General features: G+C 36.8%; 1 protein-coding gene across 1 annotated transcript; it reads left to right on the top strand.

The window, feature by feature from the left end:
- The first annotated feature begins 4,676 nt into the window (after window positions 1-4,676).
- LOC116202417 (GDSL esterase/lipase At5g45670-like) lies at window positions 4,677-9,393 on the top strand. Its single transcript, XM_031533962.1, has 4 exons — window positions 4,677-5,199; window positions 6,352-6,600; window positions 8,631-8,883; window positions 8,989-9,393. Exons 1-4 carry the CDS (start codon window positions 4,777-4,779, stop codon window positions 9,222-9,224), a joined length of 1,161 nt encoding a protein of 386 aa, XP_031389822.1. The 5' UTR covers window positions 4,677-4,776; the 3' UTR covers window positions 9,225-9,393.
- Window positions 9,394-13,478: the final 4,085 nt, after the last annotated feature.

Raw genomic sequence — 13,478 nt, 5'->3', positions numbered from 1 at the left:
TAATTTCTTTCATTATATATATATATATAGTTTATTCAGATATTTTTATATTTAAAAATTATAGTAACTAATTTTAGAAGAGGATATCCGGACCCGCCGCACAAGCTGGTAAATTGGCCGTTATATTAACCCACTATAGAAGGAAAGAAAGCGGCCCGACAGGAAAGGGGCCGAACAAGAAGAGCCCTTCACAATTGAAGTCTTGAAGCTACCCACTGTCCGGAATTCCCCAAACAAAAGCCACATTAATTGCTCCAAATTCATGGGATTGTATGTATTTCGATGTAATTCATAGATCCAGTTTCTTTTTAGAAACAAACATGAAATCAATCCCATACTTTCGAGGATTCGACCTCGCTTGATCTCGGAAAAGTATTTCATGTTGCAGTTACACCCGTCATTAGTGGCTGATCGGGGTCGGGCCCATTTTCCGTTTCCGGATCTTGTGTTCAAATCACGCATCATCTTCCGATCGCCGTCGCATTTTTCATTCATTTGATTATTATTTTTTGTGACATCATGTATCGGTTGCCACGTGAAGCCACCGTCACGTCGGATAAGTTCCCGGAGGCACTAATAAACTACCCAGAAAATGGGGAGTCGTCTTTGACAGCATTTACTGACGGGGTCCCATCCCACCGAGTATTTAGGTATGGCAATGAATGAATCTATCTATATCCATAGATACATACGCACATATACATATATATATATATATATACATATAAATATATACATTAAGTTAAAGAATTGCGGGCTACTTCTATTACATTCCCTCTTCTTCATTCAATTCCCAATTAAGTATACTCAACGGGCGGGCTAGCTACCTATCAAAAATAAATAAATAAAGAAGTGGGCTAGCTCGGACAAAGCTTGTAATTAAGATATCCGCACCTGCGATCTTTTGAATCATTCTTCGATCCACGGAAAAACCGAATTGATATTGACAGTTTGATTGGCAATGATATAGAATAATGGCCTTCTGCTCACTTAATATGCATATAGGTGTATAGTTTCGAATTAAAAGGAAGACTTGTGAATTTATTATTATTATTATTATCATCATATAAGTGTATAGCTTGATTCCATTGATTTTACGATTGAGTGCTTTTTTTTAACGTCTAACTACGAAACGTTTTTGTAGCATATATTTTGAATCGGCAGATGCAAGTGAGAAATCATAGACAACGTACAAAAAAATATGGATCTTCAAAAATGTAACACAAACTGCTCATAAGTTAACGTCTGAAATACACCAGGTCTCTTAATAATTAGAAGCACACGATATAAAGATAGTTTTTTTTCTTTTTTCTTTTTTTATGGATTAATATGGAGTTTTTTTTTTCCCCCTAGATCGATATAAAGGTATTGTTAATTAAATATGCTAATAGTAGACAACCAGGCTCCTTACGAGCAATAATTGACATGGATGTCCCACCGGAGGTGGAGCACTCCCAAAGCTGCCTTCTCGATAGGTGTGCCAAATTGCAGCCTGCCACTTCCGCAGTGAATTTAATTACTCGTGCAGGAGTTCATTTAAGAGTTTTTTGTCCATTTGATCTATGAAAGATTGGCTATATTGGTTCCTGAAAAAGTTTTGTTAATGATTTGGTTCTCGAAAAGATGATTGTCTATCGATTTGGTCCAACCGTTAAATGAGATAATGGAAAACTGACATGGAGATACATGTGATTAATGCAGTCATTGAATAATATAAATTAATCAAAACATCATTTTAGTATTTTGATATTAAAAAATACAAAAAAAAGGTTATAATACAAAAAAAATGAAAATAAGAAAAAAAGGAAAATATTATTCATCATCTTCATTGATGAACAGTAGCTCGAGTCTGGTTTAGGGCTCGCAAGCCTCCTAGTACATGGCTCCCGAGCCACCGAGAACTTGTCAGGCCTTGTTCTCGACGAACCCAAGCTCAGGTTCGTGGAGAACGAGGGCTGACGACCCTCGAGTTGGGTTTGTGAGCCCGGCACGAACCCAAACATAGGGCCCGCGAGTCCTCGATGGCTCGAGAGCCATGGGCTCCCTCCCCATAACTATGGCTTTCATAATTACTATTCATCTTATTTGTTAAAGAAGATTTAACAATATTATTTATTTTCTTTATTTTCATTTTTAAATTTTTTAAAGTTATTTAATATATCAAAAATTAAAAACGAGTCGTTTTGATTATTTTATATTATTCAGTGACGGCATGAGTCCATGCTTATGTACACGTCAGCTTTCCGTTACCTCATTTAACGATTGGACCAAATCGGTAGATGGAATCATCTTTTAGGGACCAAATCGCTAGCAAAAATATTTCAGGGACCAGTGTGTTAACTCATTATTTTTTTAGGGATCAAATGGATAGTAAACTCTTCAGTTAAGTTTGGCAATTTCTAGAATTTATTTTTACAAGAAAAGAAAAAAACTGATCAATTATGCAAGTAGTTGTCCCTTACTAAATCACCTTTCTTTTTATAAAATTATAAATTAATTTTTTCTTGTTTCAATGATCTATTATAGATCATTGCAACTTATTTTTATGTTGCCTCACGTAATGGGTATGTTTATCTCTATCTCCATACATATAAAAAGGAGAGGGATTATTTAAAAAAACCATTAAGAATATAAGAAAAGTAGCGAATGCAACGAAGAAACGTGCGAATAAAATACTTTTTAAAATTATGTACGAGAATACTCCATATATAGGGGCATTCGCATAGCCTACGTTACTGAACTTATTGAGCTGTAGTTTGTGGGGTGGTCAAGAGGGCCATGGAGAATATTTTGATAATGGCTGGCCACCCCTCATTATTGGAAAAAAAAAGTGTAAAAACAAAAAAAAAACAAAAAACAAAAGGAAAAGTTGTATAATGAAAAGGGCCATGTTAGAACTAGTTGTTAGCATGTATGATCGGACTTATCTATTCATAGACTCTTTGATTAAATGGATGGGCTTCACGATATCACCATAAAGAAACTTGATCGTTAGCAACTACGCACATTCCATATTGACCGGTATATGAGGGGGAACAATAAAGATGTAGGACTAGAAGGTCAGTTTCAGCCCATTAAATTTCTATACATGCAATTAATCAATCTGCCGAACCATGCATGCATTGTCCGTTCCAATTTTTAGTTTATTCGAGAATAATGCCTTTGACAAAATCAACAAATTAAGATATACTTGATTGTCGATTGATAGTCAACTGCCATGATTTTCTCTTGATATGATTCTTTCATATTTTTAATGAATTTTTTTTTGGTATGTATCATGATATTCGAAATCTCAATGGACTCTTCACTAATTCAATCGAATCGAGTTGATTCACTAAGGGATAAAACTCTCTCAACGTAAATTTTTTCTATTTACAATACTTGAATTCGAGACCTTATTTAAGAAAAATAAATATTGAACTGCTTGTATCAATCTATGTTGGTCAATGAATATATTTTGTTCACCATCTGCATATTTATTTAGTTATTTTAGATCATGAGGCCTGCTTGAGGATTGGCTTAGTCCTAGTACAAGATGTTTTTGACGAGTTTCGTACCCTCGTAAGAAAAGTTTATCAACACAAAACACAATTTATTGACTATATCATACCTTATGATTGTCCATCATGATTTAGGAGACACCCTATGTATAAATATCACTGTCCAAATCCAATCAACAATAATAAAAGTGGGCGTATTGTAATGGTTGAGGTGTCACTTAAGATTCGATATTCGTTATGATACTAATTATGCCCCTTTAATTTATTAACTCTTAAAATATATATTTCATTATACTCAGATTTAAAAGTCTCTCTACTTTGGAAAAAAAAAAGTAATAATTATGATAGTGGGCTAAAGTTTCTTTCTGTCTATTGTATCCATTCAATTTTCCACATGAGCATATATCTCAAATTATGAAGAGGTCAACATTCAATTTTTTCACGTTTTGCTTCCTCTTACGGCGGGGCGAATTACGATCACTTCAAAGTTTCTCTCCCGTAGGGTTATTAGTGAAGAAAGATCATCATATTTATACTTACCCAAAAAAAAAGGTCAATTATATTTATGTCACCGAAAGAAAAGATCATTATATTTATGATTAATCACACTAAAAAAGTACGATATTTTTATATTTTTTTGTCTAAATATAATACGATATTTAGATAATACCACATAAATGCACGATCTTTATATTTTTTCTAAATATGGCACTACCTTTAAACAATAGCACATTATGTGCAATTCTCTAAATATCGTGTTATATTTAGAAAAAAGTGTAAATATCGTATTTTTCTAGGTGATTAACCCTTATATTTATAGGAAAATTGTCTACCCAAGTAAATAATATGCAAACTAAAACTCATTTAACATACTGAAAACTAATAACTACATATAACTAATACGGTGATCAAATTTAAATATGATTAAAATACAGTCTTCGAAATATGAAATTGGATATATGTTCATGATTGATGTATTTGTCATGTAAAAAAAATGGCACTATTTTAGTTTTCAATAGTTTCATTTTTTTATCATACAACAATTTGATTAGATAGAAACAATAGAGGTTTTTTTTTTTTGGAACTAGGGACGATAAAGATATATCGATTTCTTTGCATTTATTCACCCATTAGTTAAGCCCATCTATAAATATTTTAGAATTCTCGCACCGTCCCGTGGTCTCATCGGAAAAAATTAACGCGCTTCAAAGTCTCCACAACGTCGTATAAATAAGCACCTCTCTCTCAGACGCGATAATCCTCAAAAGAAACAGCCATGACGACCAAAAAAAACATGGTGATTGCGCTGTCCAAGGCCCACGTCCTCTTCTTTCTCCTCCTCGCAAGCTCTCTGATGCAGTGCCACTCCCGCTGCAATTTCCTCGACGAAAACTTGTCGACAACAAACATCAAGGGGATGTTTGTGTTTGGGAGCTCCGTCGTCGACAACGGGAACAACAACTTCCTCCAAACCTTATCCCGTGCCAATTACTTGCCCTACGGGCTGGACTTCCCGGTCGCACCGGCCTCGGGCCGGTTCACCAACGGGAAGAATATCATTGACCTCCTTGCCAAACTCCTCGGGCTCCCCATTATCCCGCCTTTCTTGGATCCTTTGACTAAGGGACCGAGGATCGCTCGTGGCGTCAACTTTGCTTCCGGTGGCTCTGGTATTAGGGACGAAACTGGCTCTGTTACGGTGAGAAATTAACATATATACATAACGATATGGTTTGACAACCATAAAATTATATTCGTCGGTTCTTCTGAGATTATTTGAGAAAAGTGGTTTTTCTTATCTATTTTTTATTTTCACGGAGCTTATATAGATTTGAGTTCGTAAGCTCATAACTTAAATTGTTAGGTGATAGAAGTCAACCCTCCTTACAAAATGAAGAATCCTATTATTACTCTTTAATTGGCCAGTGTAAAATTACATTTTGTTTGACTTTCAACAAAGATGTGGGCATCCATGACATGAAATGATAAATCCTAATAGTTCCGTCTTAATTATTATTATAATTAGCACATATATATGACATTAAAGTCAAAGCTTCCTAACTGAATTATTTCAAATGATTCGGTGTTTATTCTGTTGAATTAAGGTTTCGTATTTGACTCCTTGTAATTATAGAAAATTCATGCACTGGGAGAGCTTTATTCCTTAATAAGTCGATTCAAATCGACTGAATTAGTCATGACACAATTAAGTTTTCAAATATTCAAGTTCATATAAAAAAAAAGGGTCAAAGTTTATTCTTTCTTCTATCCTCGATTTAATAACTTGGACTAGGATCACATCAAATCTTTTCCTTCTTCTTGCTCCTCCCGTGACGATCTAGAGATAGTTGCCTGTGATGTTGACCTAATCAACAATGACATTGAACAGTGCTCATTCGTGGTATACCGTTACACACAATATCTTCTCCTATGCAATAACTGTTCTTGGCTAAGCCTAAGAGGTTTTATGAATTTGAATTTTTTTCCTATTGAAATTGACCAGTCCCCTTAATTCATTTCCATATTTCTGCTTTTGTTCATAACCTAAACGAAAAGATTATCCAGTATCTTCCTTATTCATGGATTCGACCAAAGAGGAACAACTCTTAGTTACATGATCATTACGCTCTATGGTGCGAGAAAATACCAGTGTAGGAGTGCAAAGCAACAATGAAATGATCCGTCAAATACATGGGCGGGCAGCGACTCGTAGGTTTACCTATTGTGAGGAATGACTGCTAAAAATATCACTTCTCATCACTTAGGGGTCCGATAACATAAGGCTGACATCGGGAACCTGTTTCTGCTGAAAATTAATTGTTGGATATGAAAATCGGAATAACTTTTGCAGGGAGACGTGATGAGTCTGAAGGAACAAATAATGGCGTTCGAGGGAACAACACTGGGAGAGCTTGAATCAGAGTTGGGGTGTGGGAGCAAAGAATCTCTATCCCACTTCCTATTTGTGGTCGGAACCGGCGGCAACGACTACTCCTTCAACTACTTCCTCCAATCTCCCCCCGATTCCGATGCCGACACCGATGAGAAACTCCAAGCCTTCACCTCCAATCTCACGGCCTCCCTCTCTCAACATCTCCAGGTACGTCTGCTTTTCCGAAAGTAATTATGATTCAATCAAATATCTCTGACACGACATGGTTACGTATGATACTACGGGTGTACGGGTCCGAATATACCTATCTTATAAGGAATAAATTTCAAGATTTGGAAATCGGATTATATCATGTTGGAACTTGGAACTTGAACCTACTCGAAACTTGAATTATATTATAGGTTTCAGGTACTCTATTTGAACCTGTAATTTTTTTTTATCTTCAAGCACAATAAATAAAATAAATAACTAAAATCGAAAAGATCTCATTCACAATCACACAAAATAAATAAATGTCGACGTGGATTAATCGGATTATATCAATTTACAAAACTAAAGGATTATGTAGCTCTCTTTAAGATTATATAATAAAAAAAAGCAAATACGCAATTAAAAAATTATGTAATTATTTAACAAAAAAATGATGATGTAGCTCTTCTTAATAAACAAAGCAAATAAGCTCTCATTAAGATTTTGTAACTATTACATCACACATAGAGATCTAAGTAAATATAAAATAATTTTTTCAAAAAAAATATAGGTCCTGAGTCTCGATTCCGTAAGTATGTTGGAACCAGAACCGGAATTTATTTTCACTAGTTCCTTAAATTACTATCAGAATCCTACCATAATAGGTAGGTAGGTTTCAATCGATTCCAGATATACCCGGTATCCATGCATACCCCTATATAATACATACATACCTGTTCAACCGGACAGGAGGAAACCGTACCAGTCTTGAGCCATAAGGAAAACCAATTGACGTCATTTCCGAACCGAATAGGATTACAAATTTATTAACCAACTAAAGTTGGGCTCTAGGATGGGCCCCTGCGAGTGGAATCTCGCAGTTTTACTTAGGAGTTATTGCGATGATTACGAGTACAATGACGGTTATGATGACATGGACATATTGCCCTATACGGTTAGTATCATTTTCCATTTTGTCCTACCATAATTGGAGCGCGTTGGAGCGGCCTTCTACATACATATGAGTCATTAGTTCCTTTGATGCATGTGAATCTATCCGGTTGGTTTATTTGCTTGCAACATTAAGTTCTCCAGAAACAGAAAAAATCCAAGATCACAGCTGAAAGTGGGCGGATCTTTGATTAATTTTGGGTCGGGCCTGTGTTTTCTCGGCCCACTTGAGGCTCGTGTTTGCCTTTCTATTATATCCCATTATGTTCTTTCCTTCATTTAACAGGAGGTGTAATATAGATATAACACCAAAGGGGGGGAAAAAATAACCAAGAAAATGAAATCATCAAGTTGCGGTGGATTTGGAAAACTGCATTTCATGTGAGCGAACTTTGTCTCAAAAGTGTCAAAATCCACCAAAAATATCTCGTGACTATGCCAACTAAGTCTCGAGCGAGTATTTGTGGCCATTTTTCCGAAACTCGAGTGGAAAAACCCCCGAGAAGCACCAATGGAAAATAAAAGGTAATTATGTTCAACATGTGTCCTTCGGGGAATTGTTTTCCCGAAAAAATAAGGATTTGGAGTAGTGAGAGTTACGCTCCTTCTCCCTTCACTCCTTCACCAGTGATTGATCAACACAATCATTCTCATAGGGTGCAGTCTCCCAATAAAACTCTTAATAGTCAGCGAGGGACAATTTACTTGAACTTTCCCGATTTCATATACAAACTTCCCGTAAGCTTTCCTAATTACATACAAAACTCTTACTTTAGAAGAATTGCGCGGCAGCAAAGACTACTCGAATGATCTCCTACAATATCGACATAAAGACTAATAAGGAGCATGAAGAGTTATATTTATTTATGTTTGGCAAATCAATAGTTAATTTCTAAATGCGGGACAAACCCATGAGAATACCGAAAAAGATGGATCACACTCGAAATTCTATAAATTTGAATGGAGGCGGATGCACTGACACCTGCTTGATTGATTGATTGATGATTGATATTGTATCATGTTAGCAAAATCTTAATTATTATTTTTTTATTATTACTATTATTATTATTATTATGCATTGTGTGGTGTGGATGCAGAAGCTGTACGGTTTAGGCGCCAGGAAATTCGTGCTGATATCAGTGAATCCGATAGGGTGCTATCCCTACGTGAAGGCAAGCAGACCGATGGTCAGAGGGTGCGTACAGTCAATGAACAGAGCAGCTCGTCTCTTCAACTCCAACTTGGTCTCTCTCGCCAACGACCTCCCCGCCCGCTTGCCCCATTCCCACTTCGTTGTCGTCAACTCCTACAAAATCATGCGAGAAATCCTCAAAAACCCCACCCCTAAAGGTTCGTGTGGCCATGTATCTCTGACAAGCTAGTTAAACTTACTTAGTAGCTCCTTTACTCTTGACCGAGGTGTGAAATTTACCGTCGAAAGTGATCTCTGTTCAGGATTTACGAATACTGAGGAGCCATGTTGCGAGGTCCCGTCGATGGCGCAGGGCGGGAACGGGATATTGTGCAGGCGGGGTGGGTCGACGTGTTCGAACAGGAGCAGTTACGCGTTCTTCGACGGGATTCACCCGTCGGAAGCCGTGAATGATTGGATATCGTACAAGGCTTTCAGTTCTTACCTTTGGTCGGAGGTTTATCCCTTCAACGTCCGACACCTCGCATGGCTCGTCTAGCTTAATTAACCAACGACTCTCTCTATCTTCCTCGTCCTGATTAGCTAAATAAAATTCTTCAATCCAATACAAGTTCTCCTAGTGGTTTCGGGTTTTCGAGATGTTAAGGTCAAAATGTCAAAATGAACTTATGTTATTTGTAAATGGGTATCTTCCGTAAATTCACTCATATCAGGATTACAGATCGTAATCTAAAATATCACCGGCATATAATATTAATGAACCATGACCCATATATGTACGATGAATTACAAATTTTTAATCATTGAGGAACAACTTTTGGCACACGTAAGACACCTTTAAATTTTGGGACGACAGGAGGGAATAATTTAATTAAGGTTGTAATGCTTTAACTAAGCCATTAACAAAGCCCAATACATATCAAAAGCATACTTTGAGCTTTTGTCGTCACAACTGCTTAATTGGTTTACTATGTGGAAAGGACAATCGATTTGTGGAAAGGACGGCCGTTTGTGGATCATTGATATTAATTATTTGGAAAAGGAAAAGAGAGAGAAAAAAAAGAAGAAGAATCAATCAAGATATGCGATGACAAGTTACCAATCACACACTATAAGAAAAATGGACTATGGCGACCTTTTTCTTGCCTAGGACGGGCAACGCCAAAAGTTTCGTGATGCTTGGGGCGACGCTTATGCAAGCGTTGTCCTGTATCCAATCGGCATAGGTCCAACCAACACTTAAGCAAGCGTTGGCCTAGCCCAGCCTACGGCAACGCTTAAGAAGGGTCGCCACTAATTAGGCTATAGGCGACGCTTATAAAGATCGCCATAAAACAATTAAATTTTTTTTTAAAAAAGGTTTACCCTACGCTTACAAATGTCGGCCAAGACCTAGCCTAAACCAACACTTGGAAACGTCGCCTTAGGCCTATTAATATTTTTTTAGAAAAAAAGCAAATAAGTGTTGGCCAAGCCTATTCGAAATTTTTTTTTAAAAAAAGAAAGAAATAAAGAAAGAAAGAAAAAGACAACAAGTTGTCAACTTGTTCTTAGCGGTAAATGTTTACATTGAAACTCTAAAATCCAAAAAACTCTAAACTCTAAAACCCTAAAACCTAAAAAACTCTAAGAGCTTAAACCCTAAAAACCCTCAAAATCTAATGGGCCGTTTGGATTCAGAGTTAAAGTTACTTTGATTTTAATTTTAATTTTGATTGCGGAAAAGGACAAATGAGAAGTGATTATAAATTTGACTTGGGAAACGTGTATTTTTGTTGTGTAGTGTGTTAAGTTAAAGTTAAAGTTAAAATTTTTGAATTAGAAAATATGTATTTTTGTTGTGTAGTATGTTGAGTTAAAGTTAAAGTTAAAGTTAAAATCACTAAACTCGGAATCCAAACGGGGCATAAAATCCTAAAAACTGTTTATTATTGACAACAAGTTGACAGCTTGTTGACAGAACAAGGAAAATGAAGATGAAGATGAAGACAAAGACAAAGATGAGGGTTCACAATGAAAACAAAATATGTCGATTGGACGTATATAATTATATTCAAGAGATGGAAAAAAACTACGCGTCAAATCAGATACATAATCAAGCAACAACGGTTAATGCAAACTCAAGCATATACAGAGGAAGTAATGGACGGATTAATCGATTGAGCCGAGCAGTAACCTTCTCGCTAAGGGAGCATTTGGACTGGACATCGAAATTGTCAGACTTGAAGACCTCGAGGCCTTCCTTGAGCTTCACCCCATTCTCCGTCATTAGGCGATCTTTGACGTTCCCATCCCTCATTCCGATGCAAGAAGATCGAATCAGCCGGGGATCTCACTCGTATGCTCCTAGACCTAAGGACCAAACCTGAATATCTCTAAAACCAGCCAAGATTCTGCATTAGAGCCGATTAAGAAACGAAGGAGAAAGAGTTGGTGAAGTGAACGAAGAAGAAGGAAAGATTGCCACAGCAGGAAGAAGCAAAAAGGAGGAGGAGTAAGAGGAAGAGGAAGAAGGCTCAGCCAAGGGGACGAAGTAATCGGTTTCAGTGGTGAGATGTTTGTGAGAGAATGAGTATAGAGATAGGAGTACATAGAGAAAGGTAAAGGAAAGTGGGTGATATAAAGGACATAAGAGAAGATCTCATTTGGTTTTTGAAATTTTCGCCTAATTTGGTCTTTGAAATTTTTGTTGGGATGAGTGGGAACTTTCCCACCCAGCATTTTTTTACAAAAGTTGCTTTCTAACAAGAAGCTGGTAACAAGCTATCATATTGGTAATTGTTGAAAATTTTGATCAGATCATACATTATCAACTAGCTTGTAACAAACTAACAAGCATGAAATGTGTAAATCAAAGACTAAATCCTCTACTCAATAAACACAACCAAATTTCATATCAAGGAGATTAATCGGTGAGATCGCTTGTGTGTGATTTTATATGTCTCGAACCCAAACTCGGTTTTAATTGGGTCAACATACATCGGGATTGAAAATTTCAAAGTTAACGAGCACGAAATGTGTAAGAGATCAAAGGACTCGATCCCCTCCTTAATAAGCATGACCGAATTCATATCAATAGGATTAATCGGGTGAGATCGCTCATTTGTGATTTTATATGTCTTGAACCTAAACTCGACTTTATTTGGTTTAATGCATCGAGATTGAAAGTTTCAAAGTTAACGAGCACGAGATGTGTAAGAGATCCGAATACTCGATACCCTCCTTAATAAACACGACCGAATTGAAAGGGATTAATTGGGTGAGATCTCTCGTCTGCAATATTCAATATCTCGAATTCAAACTCAATTTCAATTGTTTAAATGTATCGGGATAAAAAAAATTAGTTAACGAGCATGAAATATACATAAGAGATCAAAGGACTCGATCCCCTCCTTAATAAACACGGCTGAATTCATATGAAGTTGATTAATCAGATGAGATCGCTCATGTCTTCAAAGCGAGTTGTGCATGAGGTCTGCACCACCTTATATTGCACTTCACCACATCTTTTTTCATGGTCTGCCACTTCTAATGTTTGCAAAGGATCTATTAAATGTTCTCGCGATGTTATTGCAGAAACGGGTTTGGGTTCAGAAGTCATCTTCAGAACCGGGAAAATGAAGTGGTATTTTTTTTTTACTGTAGGATGATGTTTCTCTTTTTACTTTTACACTGTACCACTGCCAAGAAATATATCCTCGGAAAAGCCCAGATATCTTACTTTTGGTTTTGTCTTAGCTTCTTCTGAGAATGGTTACTTATTTGCATGCGATAAACTTGTTTGAGGTGGCTTCATTCTCTAAATTAAATAAAAGTATCTAAGATGGATGTTATCAGTCAATTTGCTCATTGTTTTTTTTTCTTCTTCAACCTATGTTCAGGAGTCATAATTGTTATTTAGGTTTGTGATCGAGGCTACGTTCTCTCTTGGCCCAGCAAGACTCTGGTGATATCACTAGAAAAGTATTCGGTGCATGGACTGGAACAGCTTTGAAGAACATCGGGAAAGTCATTTTTCTCCGCACAGCTGATAATTTATCTGCAGTTCCATATTAAGGTTTTCAGTTCATGATGATGATGCCGTTAGCAGTCAATGCCTGGCCAAATTGTCAAAATTTGGCGTGCAGAGGAAGAAGCAATTGATGTCACTATGCCACCCACCATGACAAGCTTGAAAAGTCATCCGTTCTAGTTATCATTCTTAGGAGATTGGACTGGTATTTCACCGTCCGGATTCGACTGAACTTCGAAGATGCTGAGTTGGGTTTTCCTCTCAAATTCTTGAAGGGCAGCAGTAGTTGTACTGTCGCAACATTACATCTTACCAGAGAATTTCTAAACCTTTACAACTCTGAGAACTTGCCATCATCATTGTGTTGAACAGTATAGTAAAGCGATGAATTAGAACCCTCTCTAAATCCTGTCTTTGGCATGTATTCCTTCTCCCCTCACCTTTCAACGGAATGGAAACACGGTCGGAGAGCTGTCACTGGCTATGTTGGTTTGCATGGGGAACGGAAGGCATACGGTAGGAGAGCTGTCCCTGGCTCTGTTGGTTTGCATGGGAAACGTAAGGAATAATATTCAGGGGAAAATGACGTCTCAGAGTTCGACTTGTAGGTCATTTACCGACTATAATTATCTTGGAAATCATCCTGGTTGCTTCTAGTCATTTGCAGATCTTTCATATCAATTGAGATTCGTATTGCAATAAGTTGATCTGATAGGATAGATAGAGGAAAGGGACAGTAACTTAAGAAACACCGTATTACAATAAGTTGATATGACAGAG

The sequence above is a fragment of the Punica granatum genome, chromosome 4 (assembly GCF_007655135.1).
Source record: "Punica granatum isolate Tunisia-2019 chromosome 4, ASM765513v2, whole genome shotgun sequence".
NCBI lineage: Eukaryota > Viridiplantae > Streptophyta > Magnoliopsida > Myrtales > Lythraceae > Punica > Punica granatum.
The sequence above is the reverse complement of the archived record's forward strand: the minus strand, read 5'-3'. Positions and strand labels throughout refer to the sequence as shown.